The sequence below is a fragment of the Phoxinus phoxinus genome (assembly GCF_949152265.1).
Source record: "Phoxinus phoxinus genome assembly, chromosome: 2".
NCBI lineage: Eukaryota > Metazoa > Chordata > Actinopteri > Cypriniformes > Leuciscidae > Phoxinus > Phoxinus phoxinus.
In genome coordinates, this window is record NC_136877.1 from 38,323,622 (window position 1) to 38,337,121 (window position 13,500).

General features: G+C 36.0%; 1 protein-coding gene across 4 annotated transcripts in view; it reads right to left on the reverse strand.

The window, feature by feature from the left end:
• The window catches only part of tp53i11a (tumor protein p53 inducible protein 11a), a 31,818-nt gene that overhangs the window by 13,024 nt on the left and 5,294 nt on the right, over positions 1-13,500 (reverse strand). For all 4 annotated transcript variants that reach the window (XM_079605314.1, XM_079605315.1, XM_079605316.1 and 1 more), the window contains 2 exons: positions 12,407-12,507; positions 2,166-2,334 (listed from right to left, as the gene is read on the reverse strand). In XM_079605314.1, the coding sequence (XP_079461440.1) occupies positions 2,166-2,291 (126 nt within the window). In that variant the 5' untranslated portion in view covers positions 2,292-2,334; positions 12,407-12,507. The remainder of the gene's footprint in view (positions 1-2,165; positions 2,335-12,406; positions 12,508-13,500) is intronic.

Below are 13,500 nucleotides of genomic sequence, written 5' to 3' on the forward strand. Positions count from 1 at the left end.
GTACGCAATATATTATATAATTTATATATTCCTTTCAACAGAAATACATACGGTAAATGATAAACAGCAGCATCTCAGAAAACAGAGAGCAGAAAACAGTCAGCTAGAATCCAACAATAATAATTGTATATTTATTTACAGTATATTTATTTACAGTATATTTATTTATAATAATATAATTATAAATAATTATTTAATAATAATAATATTTTGCTTAACATAATACTACATTATTTATTAATATAATTATTAATAATAACAAAATGTTTATTTTTCAATTAATAAATAAATCAATAAATTAAATATTTTTTGAATGTGGTTGTTGTTGATGAATGAAAGAATATATGAATAAGATATAAACATACAGATGTAATTGAAATTATTCAACCCCTATTTCTATGCCAAGGTTTATTGGCAAAATGTAAAGACTTCCAGCTGTTTGCAATGAACAAATCAAACAAAAGTAATTGAAATAGCTCAACACAACAAATGTTTCAAGTGGTTTCCCCAAATTCAACTGAAAATGCAACTTTTAATGACTTCTGCAGTCTCAAAATTATTCAACCCCCTTAATAGAATCCCCATAACAGCCCAAATCTGCAAAACAGGTGTTGTCTCAAGCACACCTGATGCAATTAATCAAGGGCTTTATTAGTTGCACCAGGTTTGCTTGAGCTAGAACACATGAAATATCTGAACTGGCTAGGTTTGTTGAGTGTCACGTTTGTCTGCATGTTAGTAACATGGCTAAGTCAAAATAATGCTCCAAAAAATTTGTTTATTTTATTTAGTTTGGTTAAGTTTAGTTTATTTCATTTATTTAATTACACATAGTTAGCAAGTTAAAAGAACAGTGGTTGCACTACCTGGACGGGGCAGAAAAAGGACAGCTATCAACGGCTGCAACCAGATTTCTGAGAAGGGAGGTTTAAAAAAAAAAAAACTTAAGTGGCTGCAAAAGACCTGCTGCAAGACTTGGTGGCAACAGGCACTGAGGTTTCAGCTTGCACAGTAAGGCGAGTACTAAGTGCATGTGGTTTCCACGCCAGAACTCCAAGACGTACACCACTACTGACCTAAAAGCACAAGAAAATTGAACAGAATCATATAAATAAGAGACAGAAGTTTAGGGATTCTGTTCTGTGGAGCGATGAAACAAAACTGGAACTTTTCGGCCCTATGGATCAGCGGTATGTCTGGAGGAAGAAGAATGAAGCGTATGTTGAAAAGAACACTCTGCCTACAGTTAAGCATGGTGGTGCTCGGTGATGCTCTGGGGCTGTTTTGCATGCTCTGGCACTGGAAACCTGCAGTGTGTGGAAAGCAAGATGGATTCATTGAAGTATCAGGAAATCCTAGGAGAAAATGTCATGCCGCCAGTGAGGAAGCTGAAGCTTGGGCGTCATTGGACCTTCCAACAGGAAAATGATCCCAAGCATACCTCAAATTCCACCAAGGCTTGGTTTCAGAAGAAGTCCTGGAAGATTGTACAGTGGCCATCAGTCACCTGGCTTGAACCCTATAGAAAATCTCTGGTGGGATTTGAAGGAGATTGCAGCACGCAAAACCCAAGAATATTACTGAACTGGAGCCCATTGCTCATGAGCAATGGGCTAAGATTTCTCAGAAACACTGCCAGAAACGGGTGTCTGGTTATACATCTTGTTTGCAGCAGGTCATAACAGCAAAAGGATGGTCTACTAAGTACTAAAGATGCTTGCTATAAATGGGTTGGATAATTTTGAGACGGCAGAAGTCATTAAAAGTTGCATTTTCAGTTGAATTTGGGGAAACCACTTGAAATATTTGTTGTGTTGAGCTATTTCAATTACTTTTGTTTGATTTGGTCATTGCAAACAGCTGAAAGTCTGTAAATTTCACCAATAAACCTGAAACCTGAATAATTGAATAATTTTGAACTGCATATATTAAAATATACATACATATACACACACACACACTTCAAGTTGCACTAATAATTTGAAAACTCCTAAAAGGCATATGACTTAGACAACATAAATAAGCAACAAACAAATCTGGGAAACACTGCCCGGAGATCATTAAATATAGAAAACTAGTAATTTTAAAAAATAAGCTTTCTTACATGAACAGCTGCTATTGAGGTAAATTATGAAAAAGACTGATGCATGACGATGGGATGTTACCTTTGATCTGTGCACCTCTCCATCATCATCCTCCCCGCCGACACCCAGAACCTTGCGGGACTTGAGGCGACTCACAAGATCAGTCTGACTGTGCTTCTTCATAAGAGGTGGTGGTGTGGAGGTCATGGCAGCAGAGGAAAGCAGGCACTTATATGAGCTGTCAAAGGGACTAAAAAAAAGATAACATCAGTAGGAACACTTTCTCAGAATTTTTTGTGCCCAGTTATGGAGATAAAAATTCACAACTAGTTATATGCATTGTTTGTAAAATTTAACAATAGCATGTCATTCTGTTTCACAACTGTGACTACGAATAATCATAGCTATCAGTAAGGTTACATGCACTGTGCTCATGTAAAAAATAAAATAATAATAATAAATAAAAAGCTTGTGAAGTTGTGACACATAAACGCGAACATCAACTCGATCACTTTATTTAGCGTTCATGTAAACACTATGTTTGGATTCATTCATTTCGCTTGAAAAAAAAGTGTCCATATAAATGTAGCTTGTGTCACTTCATTCTGATATGCTGATTTGGTGCTCAAGCAACATTTCTTAATATTATCAATATTTGAAAATTAATTGTTAAAAAAAATTGTGACAACTGTGATACATTTTTGGGATTCGTTGATGAATAGAAAGTTCAAAAGAACAGCATTTATTTGAAAAAATGTAATGTGTCCTGAATAAATAAACTCCATTTAACACGTAATTTTATCACAAAAAATGGACATAAATATTGGGTTATTTTTAGAAGCAAACTCAAAAGGAGACAGCGATGACCTTGTGACATGACTGCATGAATGTTTACTGTCAATGAGCTTTGAACAGCCTAAATGAATAACATTTTTAGGTGAGCAGAACAACACATAATATCTCATCAGTAACAGGAAATGGTTTTATGTGTATGTTATTATCCTTCTGTGTGGATAATTTAGACATGAAATTACCTGACATGCCTCAGGGCACGGAATACACTTTGAAATAGGTTCAAAGACAGCTAATTTCTGCTGCACAGAAGGGAACAGGACATGTTTCTCTGATATCTTGTGCAGACTGCTTATTGAACAACCCAAAGTCTAATCTAATTGATTAGCTTGGTGTTAATGAATAGAGCTTGATTCATGACAGCAGCTGCCTCATGTTGATCCTAGCTCTTTAGCCCTCAGTCTAGTGAGGACAGAAAAGCACAAACTAAGGCTGCTCAACTTATTGTGAGACACTAGATACTGCTTACTGCAAAAAGATGAACTGATGTTGCCGAAAGAGAGCAGCCTCAAAGAGTCTGTAGGGTTGGAACTGATGTTCTACTCCATTACTCAACTCATTCCCATTAGACAACTGAGTAAGGCAGCTAATAAAAAGAGAGAGAGAAAAACTGCAGGCACTTGCCAAAATGGACCACAAATTTACTTTATTGAGGCATTTAAACAACAGCTGCCAGTACTAAATGGCTTCTTTATTTTTTTTCTTTTTACAAAATAATAAAAACTAAATGCTAAAATCTAAACATTTTATTAATGCTCTAAAGAGATACAAACCCTTTAAAATCCACTGACATCATGAAAGTTAAACAGGCTTTTGGCTTTAACTCTATAAGAACATTTATACTTTCACATAAACAGCTCTAGTATAAGTCTGTTACGGTCTTTCACATAGAATTACATATCTCATATCTAAATATTAAATCATGTTCAGTGAGATACACATAAATGCAACCATATTAATTATTCATGTCCCGGTGCATGCTGGGAAAAATGCAGATGTGACTGAATCACAAGTATTTTTCAGTGTAGGGCCTATATCGTGATAGCAAATCTGCATTATGATGTGATGATATTAAATAAACCCAAAAATAATAATCAGGTAACTCATTTTTATTTTCTTCTAAAATTAGATTTTTTACAATGTCAAGTCACCTTTATTTATATAGCCTAGCGCTTTATTCAATACAGATTGTTTCAAAGCAGCATTAGTGATAAAATGATTCAATGATGCAAACAGTTCATTCCAGACGTACAGCTCTAAAAGAAAACCGTGTCATTGTTCAGCTGAAGTTAGTTAAGTGTTGATTCAGTTATGATGTAAAGATCATCAATTATTAATTAGTTCATTAAGGGCGTGTTCACGCTTGGCATGTTTGGTTTGATTATAATGAAACCTGGTGCAATTGCTCTGTTAGTGAGGTTTATTTGAATAAGTGTGAATGCTGCCATCCGAAACCTGGTGAACACCAAACAAACTCTAGTGCGGTTCGAATGAAATCTGAGCGCAACACGGACCAAAGACATGTAATCGAACCAAAAAAACAGCGGTACATGATGTCACAAGATACGATCCTAAAAAGGACAGATTGCTCAAGTATACCTGTTTTCTCTTGTCATAGTCACGATGTTTTTTGTACACTCTGTGACTATACAAATCACAACATGTAAATAGGAAAATGTTTGCGTTGTTTTGTCACTTAGTTGGATTAGTATGCTAGCTGCAACCATTTACATCCAGTCTTTGTGCTAAGCTAGGCTAGCGGTGGGTGCGTCAAACAAACTTATAGCACGCACGGAGATGAAAAGTGTATGTATGGACTTGTTGAATAGGCTAAAGTCCCAAAAAGTCGGAGTGTTCCTTTAAAATGCCAATGTGAACGCTAAGCGGACCAGGACTAAATTTTGAACTAAGTGGACAGAACACACCCTAACTTTCCCCAAATAAGCAAACCAGAGGCATCAGTGGCAAGGAACCCAAATTCCATAAGGTGAAAGAATGGAGAAGAGAAAAAAAAAACTTGAGAGAAACCAGGCTCAGTCGGGGGCCAGTTCTCCTCTGGCCAACGAACGAATACAGTGCGATTATGATTTAAGTTGCATCACAAGTCAGAAATCAGATTGTGGATCGATAGCATTAAACTATTTCACCCAGTTCCTTTTGCTTGAAGATCAAATTCATCACGCCAGTATGGAGACGAAGCATATGCACATGCAGAAATCAATCCACTAAATATTTTCACAAATTGACACTGAGCTAGACACTATGCAGATTAATATCCGTTTATCTAGCTGTCATCATGCTTCTTATTACACACAAAATGTGACAATGAGGGAAAAACAATATTTATTTGATATAGCCTATTCATCATTTTTATCGGTACCCATACTGAATCAGTATACATTACAATCCCAGCTGCACAGGAAAACTGAAATTACAACTAAATTTCACCCCGTTTTTCACTACAGTTATAATTTTGACATTTCGACCTAGATAAACTCAAAAACCCTCCAGGCTGTAAAATACAGCACGATTATGAATGCAAAACGTAAACTGTCTGCTCCATCCGTTTTTATTCACAGTCTGCCATCCATGACAGCTCATCCAATTGTTCTTCAATCTCATATCATTATCTTCACAACAAACATTAAGTTGCTTCAGTTGCCTAGTAACACAAAACTTTGTGCCTTTCATATGATCATATATATTCAGGGATCATGCCTCTCTAATCATTAATCAGCTATTTGAGGCTGGCTGTTATTAATGATGTGCCCTCTATTGAAATGTTAAGCATATCATTTCCTCGATGTCATTGTCTTTACGTTCAAAGAGGGTTTTAGGAGGCGCGCCGAGGGCAAACATTTGAATTTTCCATTAGCCGTGCGCTTACAATGTGTTGCTTAATCACGGCAGTTTGCCAACACATTTAAACAAACTGACAACTGAAAAAAGCACTACGATGTTACATCAATCAGATTACCAATTCATCCATTTGTTTGAAAGATGACAGCTATTTTGACTTGTTCCCTTTTACAATATGGGCCCACTAATCATCTGGGAAAGGAAATGGATTTGTAAGATAATGGTCTATAATAACAGATCTGAACGAGGGAGAAATACACACTCAAATGTACCCACAAAAAACGATTTAATTATCTATTATGCTGACAGCACCGAATAACAGAAATGGCATGGTAATTTGGTACAAGAACAACCACCTCTCCCTAAAGATAAAGGTGAACATCTTTACATTTCTCACATTAACTGAACAAAAGTGTTTTGTTTGAAATAAATTCATATTTATCAAATACGCATTTGCTCAAAAGTGAAGACATTTATAAACAAACACTGATTGAACATTCTGTGCAAAACACCAACAAACGGCAACCTGTATTAATGTATTGATCCCACAAGTTGTATGATTTGTGTTTGCCAGGCGTTTGTTGCAACAGTGTGAACTAGGCTTTGGAATCACCGCAGGACATTTATCAGACAAGAAGATGCTGCAGGACGTCACTGAATAACTCTTCATCTCAGCCCTGATCCTCCACTTCCCCCCCCCAGGACAGTGTGCGGCTTCTTAACTTACTACCATTATCAAGAAGCCTTCTACCGCTTCCATTACTAGCCTCTCTGGAATACTTGAGACCCCATCTGAACTAAAACCTGCCTACACATACATCGCTACTGCACAACTCAGCAACATTGTACTCTATATTACTGCATTAGCAAAGACATTCTACTCAGCTACATGCTCAGACCAAATATACATTTATGTCCATTCTATATATTTCACTTTCTGGAATTATCACAGAGATGCAGTCATTTAACTTTTAAAATGATTCAGTCTACTGATTTAAGGGTAAATATGAAATGATAATAAACATAACATTAACATAAAACAAAACCTTCTGTAAAAAAACAATTATTTGCCAAATAATTCAAATTCTGTCATCATTTACTGAAACGATTATGTCGTTCCAAACATGTGTGGCTTAAAGGGATAGTTCACTTTAAAATGAAAATTCTGTCATCATATACTCACCCTCCTGTTGTTGTTTTAAACCTGTATGAATTTCTTTCTTCTGCTGAACACAAAGGAAGATATTTTGAAGTATGTCAGTAACCAAACAGTTAACTGGTCCCATTGACTTCCATAGTAGGAAAAAAAAATACTATGGCAGTCAATGGGACCAGTTAACTGTTTGGTTACTGACATTCTTCAAAATATCTTCCTTTGTGTTCAGCAGAAGAAAGCCATTCATACAGGTTTGAAACAACTTGAGGGTGAGTATATGATGACTGAATTTGTGAACTAAGAAAGTGTGAAAGTGAACTATCCCTTTAAGGTTGGGATACACTACACAACTTTTAAAATCTAAACAACAAAATGCATCATACACTAGCCGACTTTGTAAATGGTCTAGGGATGCACCGAATGTTCGGCAACCGAAATTATAAGAAATAAGTATATATTTAAATAAGTAAAAAGTAAAATAAGTAAAAAGGCCGAATAAATTTTGCCGAACAATGACGTTTTTAATGACGCGATCAAATAGTAACCCGCGTAGAGTGAGAGGCGCACACTTTATGCAGCAAACATGTCAGCAGTGTGGAAGCACTTTAAAGTGTCCGAGAAAGAGGCAAAAACGGCCGTTTGCAGACACTGTTCTGCTGAATTGGTCAGAGGGGGTGCATCTGCAAAAACGTACAGCACTTCGAGTTTAATTTATCACTTAAAATCAAGACACCACGAACATCATGCAGAGTAGCCTACGAGAAAGACACGGCAGCTACGGCAACACCAGCAGCAGCGAAAAGGAAAGTAGCTCCTCCCATTCTTAGGACACCCACTCCATCTGTGGCTGACTTCTTAGAAAAGGCAAAAAAGTTTGCCAATGACAGTGCCAAAGCTAAAGGTATTACTAAAAGGATAATGGAATGGAATTCATCGCATTGGATGATCAACCATTCTCTGTTGTAGAGGATGTTGGATTTCGCTCAGTGTTAAATAAATATTTTGAAATTGTATTTTTGTTATTTGAATTATTTCTCTGAAAAGCAACACAAAATAGTAAAAAGCTATTTTTTACTATTTAATTATTGTAATGGGGAAAAAATTGGCAAAATAAATGAAAAAAATGCGAAACACCGCGTTCGGTATTCGGCCTTCGGCCAAGCATTTCATTATTATTCGGCTTCGGCCAAGAATTTAATTTCGGTGCATCCCTAAAATGGTCACAGAGAAAAGCTATACATCATACACTAAACCAATGAGGATCACACACTGACTTTCAGGTCGTTTTAAACACTAACAAACACATGAAGAAACATGACTTGTTGAAAACAATATGCGTTCTAAAATCAGCTCAAAATATCAAACGTGTTTGATATCCTCAAACTGGATGGATTCATAGTCTGAAGCTACAAAAAACATTTGGCTGAAATCAACTTCAACTGGCTTACAATAACAAATTTCTCAACAACTCAATTAATTCTAATAGATTTTACATGCACATCAACCTAGCAATGACAAAACATGTAGCTTTTTAGGCCTGTTGCTCGGTAACCTTGTGACAGCCCTCTTGACCCTAAACAAACAGTTTGGCAGTAATCTAGTCATTAACTGCTTCCTGCTGCTCAAGAAAACACTGCATCCATGCAAAGTATAAAGAGGTTTGCGAAAATAGCAGGGTTTGAATGTGGAGAACCCTTCACGACAGACATTTCACAACCCTAACAGCAGAGATGAACATCTTGATCTCATGTCTACACATCAGTCAAGCTTTCGCCATGACAACACACTCTCATACTCAGCAGAAAAGAAAGGTCAGTGCAGATCTGGGTGGGATTTATAGTCATGCATATTACATGAATTGGGATCTGACAGATTAAACATTTCATCCTAAGCACATATTTGGAGTGCAAAGGTTCCTTAAAATGAAACGAGCGCATCTAGAGCTCACAGAAAATGATGAGATGGAGGTGAAGTTGTTAAATATCTAATCTATTGTTAGTCAAAGCTTCAATGTACGTAGGTTCCATTTCAGTTGTGAAGAAAAGCAGTTTTATCATATTATGATGCAATGCCTTAAGCTGTCATATAAAAATGCAATTAGTCGACTAATAGCTTATGAATGACTACTATAGTCAACTAGAAAAATGGTTGGCCGGGGGCCGCCCTAGACACTATAGTAATTCTGTGAATTGTGCCTCCTGGCAGCTGGCATGTGAGGGAAAGCTTGGAAAGTTCAAGAGCTGCTCTGAGTCACCTCAGTGAAAATAATGTGAACGAGCAGTACAATCCTGGTGAAGTAAAACAGACAGAGCTGACATAATGCTCATATTCCAAACTAAGAGGTGATTCATCAACAGGAATAAACAATGAACAATTTTTCCACCAGAACACTTAAACAAAAAGCAAAAAGGAAGGCTACTTCATATTGCTGTACTAAATTCATTCAGTTGTCATAAGTTTATATTTACTACAAAAATAGAACAATCATGTTGTACATGTTCTACTTTGATTCTACATGTTAGTTCAAATCCAATTTTACTAATACATAACTAAAAATAAAATGTGAATATAAAACTATGAATAATACCAATGATACTAAAATAACACTGGTATTAATGATTCTGAAGTAGAAAAATCTTTATTATTTATACCGATTTGAGTAAATTTCAGATACTTCACTTTACAATGTAATATGACATAAAGTACATTTTCTGACCAATGCTATGTCTGCACTATAAGCGAGAAGTAAAATGTGGCATGACCAAATTAGATTGTTCCCATTATAATCAACAAAGCTGCCAGCAAGTCAGGCAAGTGATGGATATTATTGTGGGGTAACAACAGCATTAATAAAACAACATCAAATATGTTAGAAATACAAAAGCTGTGAAATGAGATTAATGACCCATGCCATGATGAAAATATAAGAACATTGAGTAACGTCTCATGATATTGGCAAAAACGCTGACCAAACCAGAATTTTCAGTTATCGCAGCCATTATTTGATTCACCCACATTAAATTAGTCTCCCACAGTCTTCCTCTCTGAAGGAGCAATAACAAACTGTAACGTTTGCTTACACTAACTTTCATATCTGAATAGTGAATATTGACACCGAGTTAACAAAATAATAAACGGTTTAATCATTAAATTACAAGCCTGCTTCTCGATCAAACTTTGACAGCAACAAATCAGTATCAAATCAGTTTAAGTTTAACAATTTTTAAGTAGTGATTTTAAAGCAAATCATCCTACCAAATTCAACACGTCTGGGCTTAAGTCTCTAGGGCCAAAACTAGGTAAATGCCCATGATCCAAGTACTCGTATTTCTAAAGAATTGTCCTATACAGTAATAATTTTGCACACAGCCAACAAGCAACTAATCATCAGGCATTCATAATCTTAAAATGATTCTGTGTGAGCAGTGTGGTCCTTGTGGGAAAAGATATACACATTTGAAACGTAGTTTGCAGCTGTAGAAGAATGCTCAGCATCTTGCGAAATTTGCACATTTAGACAGGCTATGGTTATAAAAAGAAATTAGTACAGCTAAATATTTAAATACTCTTGTCAAAGAGGTTCCTGACAAAGACCCCCAAAGCTAATTAGGCTGGAGGATGAAAAGCCCTCTTTTCTGGTGTGCAGTCATCTGTGTCGGACAGTGAAAGGGTTGAGGATGTTCTTTCCATGGCCATGTGTGAGGGAAAATCAATTTGGTTTATATTAAAAAGGCTACAGACATTCTGCACTTAGTTTCACAAAGGACTGCTTTGAACCCGTTTTCATTTGGTTAAGTGGCATAGAGGAATCTTCATGTCGTATACACTGGAAATGTGTGGAGGGTCAAATGGGTATTTATAGGAAGATACTTTATTGGTCTCAAGGGAAATGTATTAAATCAAATGATTACCCTTTGTAATATGTGACAGACAGGCAATCAGCCTATATTGAGAGCAATACTTCACTGTGCTCCTTTGAATGAAACCCCATCATCTGCCACTTCAGTCAAAATTATTGCAAAACAGTCAAAATTATATTCATTGCAAAGCAGGAAGTAAAAAAAAAAATCCAAAATCCTTCTGTGAATACTGTAAAAGCCTTTAATAAAAGTAAACACTGGCCACGTTAATGGAAACATTAGAAACTAAGCATTACATAAAAACCTCATCTATCATTAACCTTAATCTATCCAACATCTGTACCTCTATTACTTTACAATACTGGCCGTAACAAACCAGATTTAAACAGATGATGTAACACATTTTTAGTACTTGTTCAATAAACAAGATGCGTTTCATCTGGACAAGTTTGGGAGCTTTTCTCTTTTTGCTTATACTTATTGTCTGTATGTCTTCTTACCAAAAAGTATTATAAGAAAGGTCATGTAGTGCCGTATCATGACTTGAAGTACAAGGGTTGAACAAAAACTGTGAGAGGAAATCATGGATTGCGACAGACGAGGGCTTTTATGTGAGAGATGGGAGTGTTAGTCAGCCAGATGCAGCTGAGTGACATGGCTTGGTCGGTTGGGTGGTTAAGTGTGAAGAAGATAAGACTAAAATCATTGGCTTTAAGCTTCAATCTGATTTTGAAAGCAACAGGGAGCTAAAAGGCCACTTTTCATTTGCAGCTTCGGATACATATTGTTTAATAACCCTGAAAACTGCTGCATATTTCCTTCACCAGCAGAAACCTCGAAATCAAATGACAGACTGTTAGCATATAGCACTATGGTAGATAAAAAAAAATTAAAATGTGCTTTCTCTACTTTAATAGAAATACACAGCCCTCACACTCCTAACATTATACCTACAAATTTACAATTTAAATCACCTGGTGATGGGAACAAATTTTCCTTCTGGCCCTTTTCTGGACTTGGGTTACTGATGATCGGCCATTTGACTACGCACAGAGCCATTACCTCAATCAGAGCTGTTAATGTTTCACTTCATGAAGCACAGCATGCATCTTCCTCAGTGACTCAGTACAAGGACTCACATAAATGCTTTTCTACAGCAAAACGACACAATGTCTGAAGAGGCTTTCGGAAGCATTTCATCCCATACTGTCTAAAGGGTCCTGATTTTATTGACCCATGATGTAACCAAAATTATGGCTGTAGGCAATTGAATGTGTTAACTGAAATTAATTATAAGGAAATTAATTAACTAAAACAATTAGCGCAATTAATCAGGCCCCTGACATGTCTGCACATTCCATAAAAAGGGATTTTCCATCAGAGCAATTCAAGCTTGAAGTACCACCTACGTGTTTTTGCGTGTTTCGGGTTACACATTGCATCGTATTTAGAAAAATATTAATGGTAAATGTATACAATTTAGATTTTATGAAAAACTTAAAATGCTATGCAGTCAAATTATTTCCTTGATTATAAACAAGCTGTTAAAAATAGTATATCAAAATATGAAACAAACACAAATGTAAACAACTTACTTCTAGTCAATTGAGATGGACGCAGAAATCAAAATCCCACTCTGGTCCAGCGTCTTCCGGTAAATACTCAGATACACATTCCAACATGCATCTACAGAGATCTGAGGAACAGAGAAAATTGAAGCAGGTTAAAGAAGTCAGAAAGAGCACAGGGGGCTGGCCTAATTAAGAGTGTTTCCTGTTATGTACTTCCAATCCACATGGTGAGAATCGTCACATTATGTGCCAATTTCATTTAAGAAGCTATACTGTAAAACTGTTAAAGGTACTGAAAGGGAAATCAAAGTTATTTGCTATTTTATACACACACACACACACTTATATTTACACACACATATTTATATATACTGTATTTATACCGTATGTATATGTATGTATACACACACACACACACACACACACATCACTGTCTATTTGAACATAACTACACAATTATTCCAAACCACTGCAAGCAAAATAATGTGACCAACTGTTGTCTTATTGTACCCTTTAAAACACTGTCCCTAAACACTGATGCATTGAGTGCTTTAAATACGATTCTGTGCTATACTGAAAAACAGATAAAGACTGTTTACACTGATTTCTGGTGCCATATACTTAAGTCTAACCGTAAGACTGGAATCCAATTTTAGTCCACTGAAAAATGAGAACCAACACATCAACACCTGATTATAAGATAGCAAAGACTAGCAAGAGGGATTTTAAAACAACATTAACATTACTGTCCATCCCAGTAACTGACCACCCCAAACTCTTAAAACAATAAAAGTAGTTCATGTTGAAAAATTGATAGCGTAGCATGTCTGTAATCAAAATCAATTGCAGATCATAAAGTAATTCTGCCTGCATACCAGAAATATATAAACATACTCAAACCTAAAACACCCCAAAATACATCAAACAAAAAGAGTGTAGCCTACTCAAGTGTGAAGGACGGTTGACAGATTTTAATTGTATAAATACACAGCAAAACCACTAAAAATTATGCTATTGTTTATAGAATATTTAAAAGGCACATCAAGTATGCAACGTTACATATCAGATGACGATTTCAATATTTTTTTACAAGATATGATATCTCTCGAAGGGGAAGT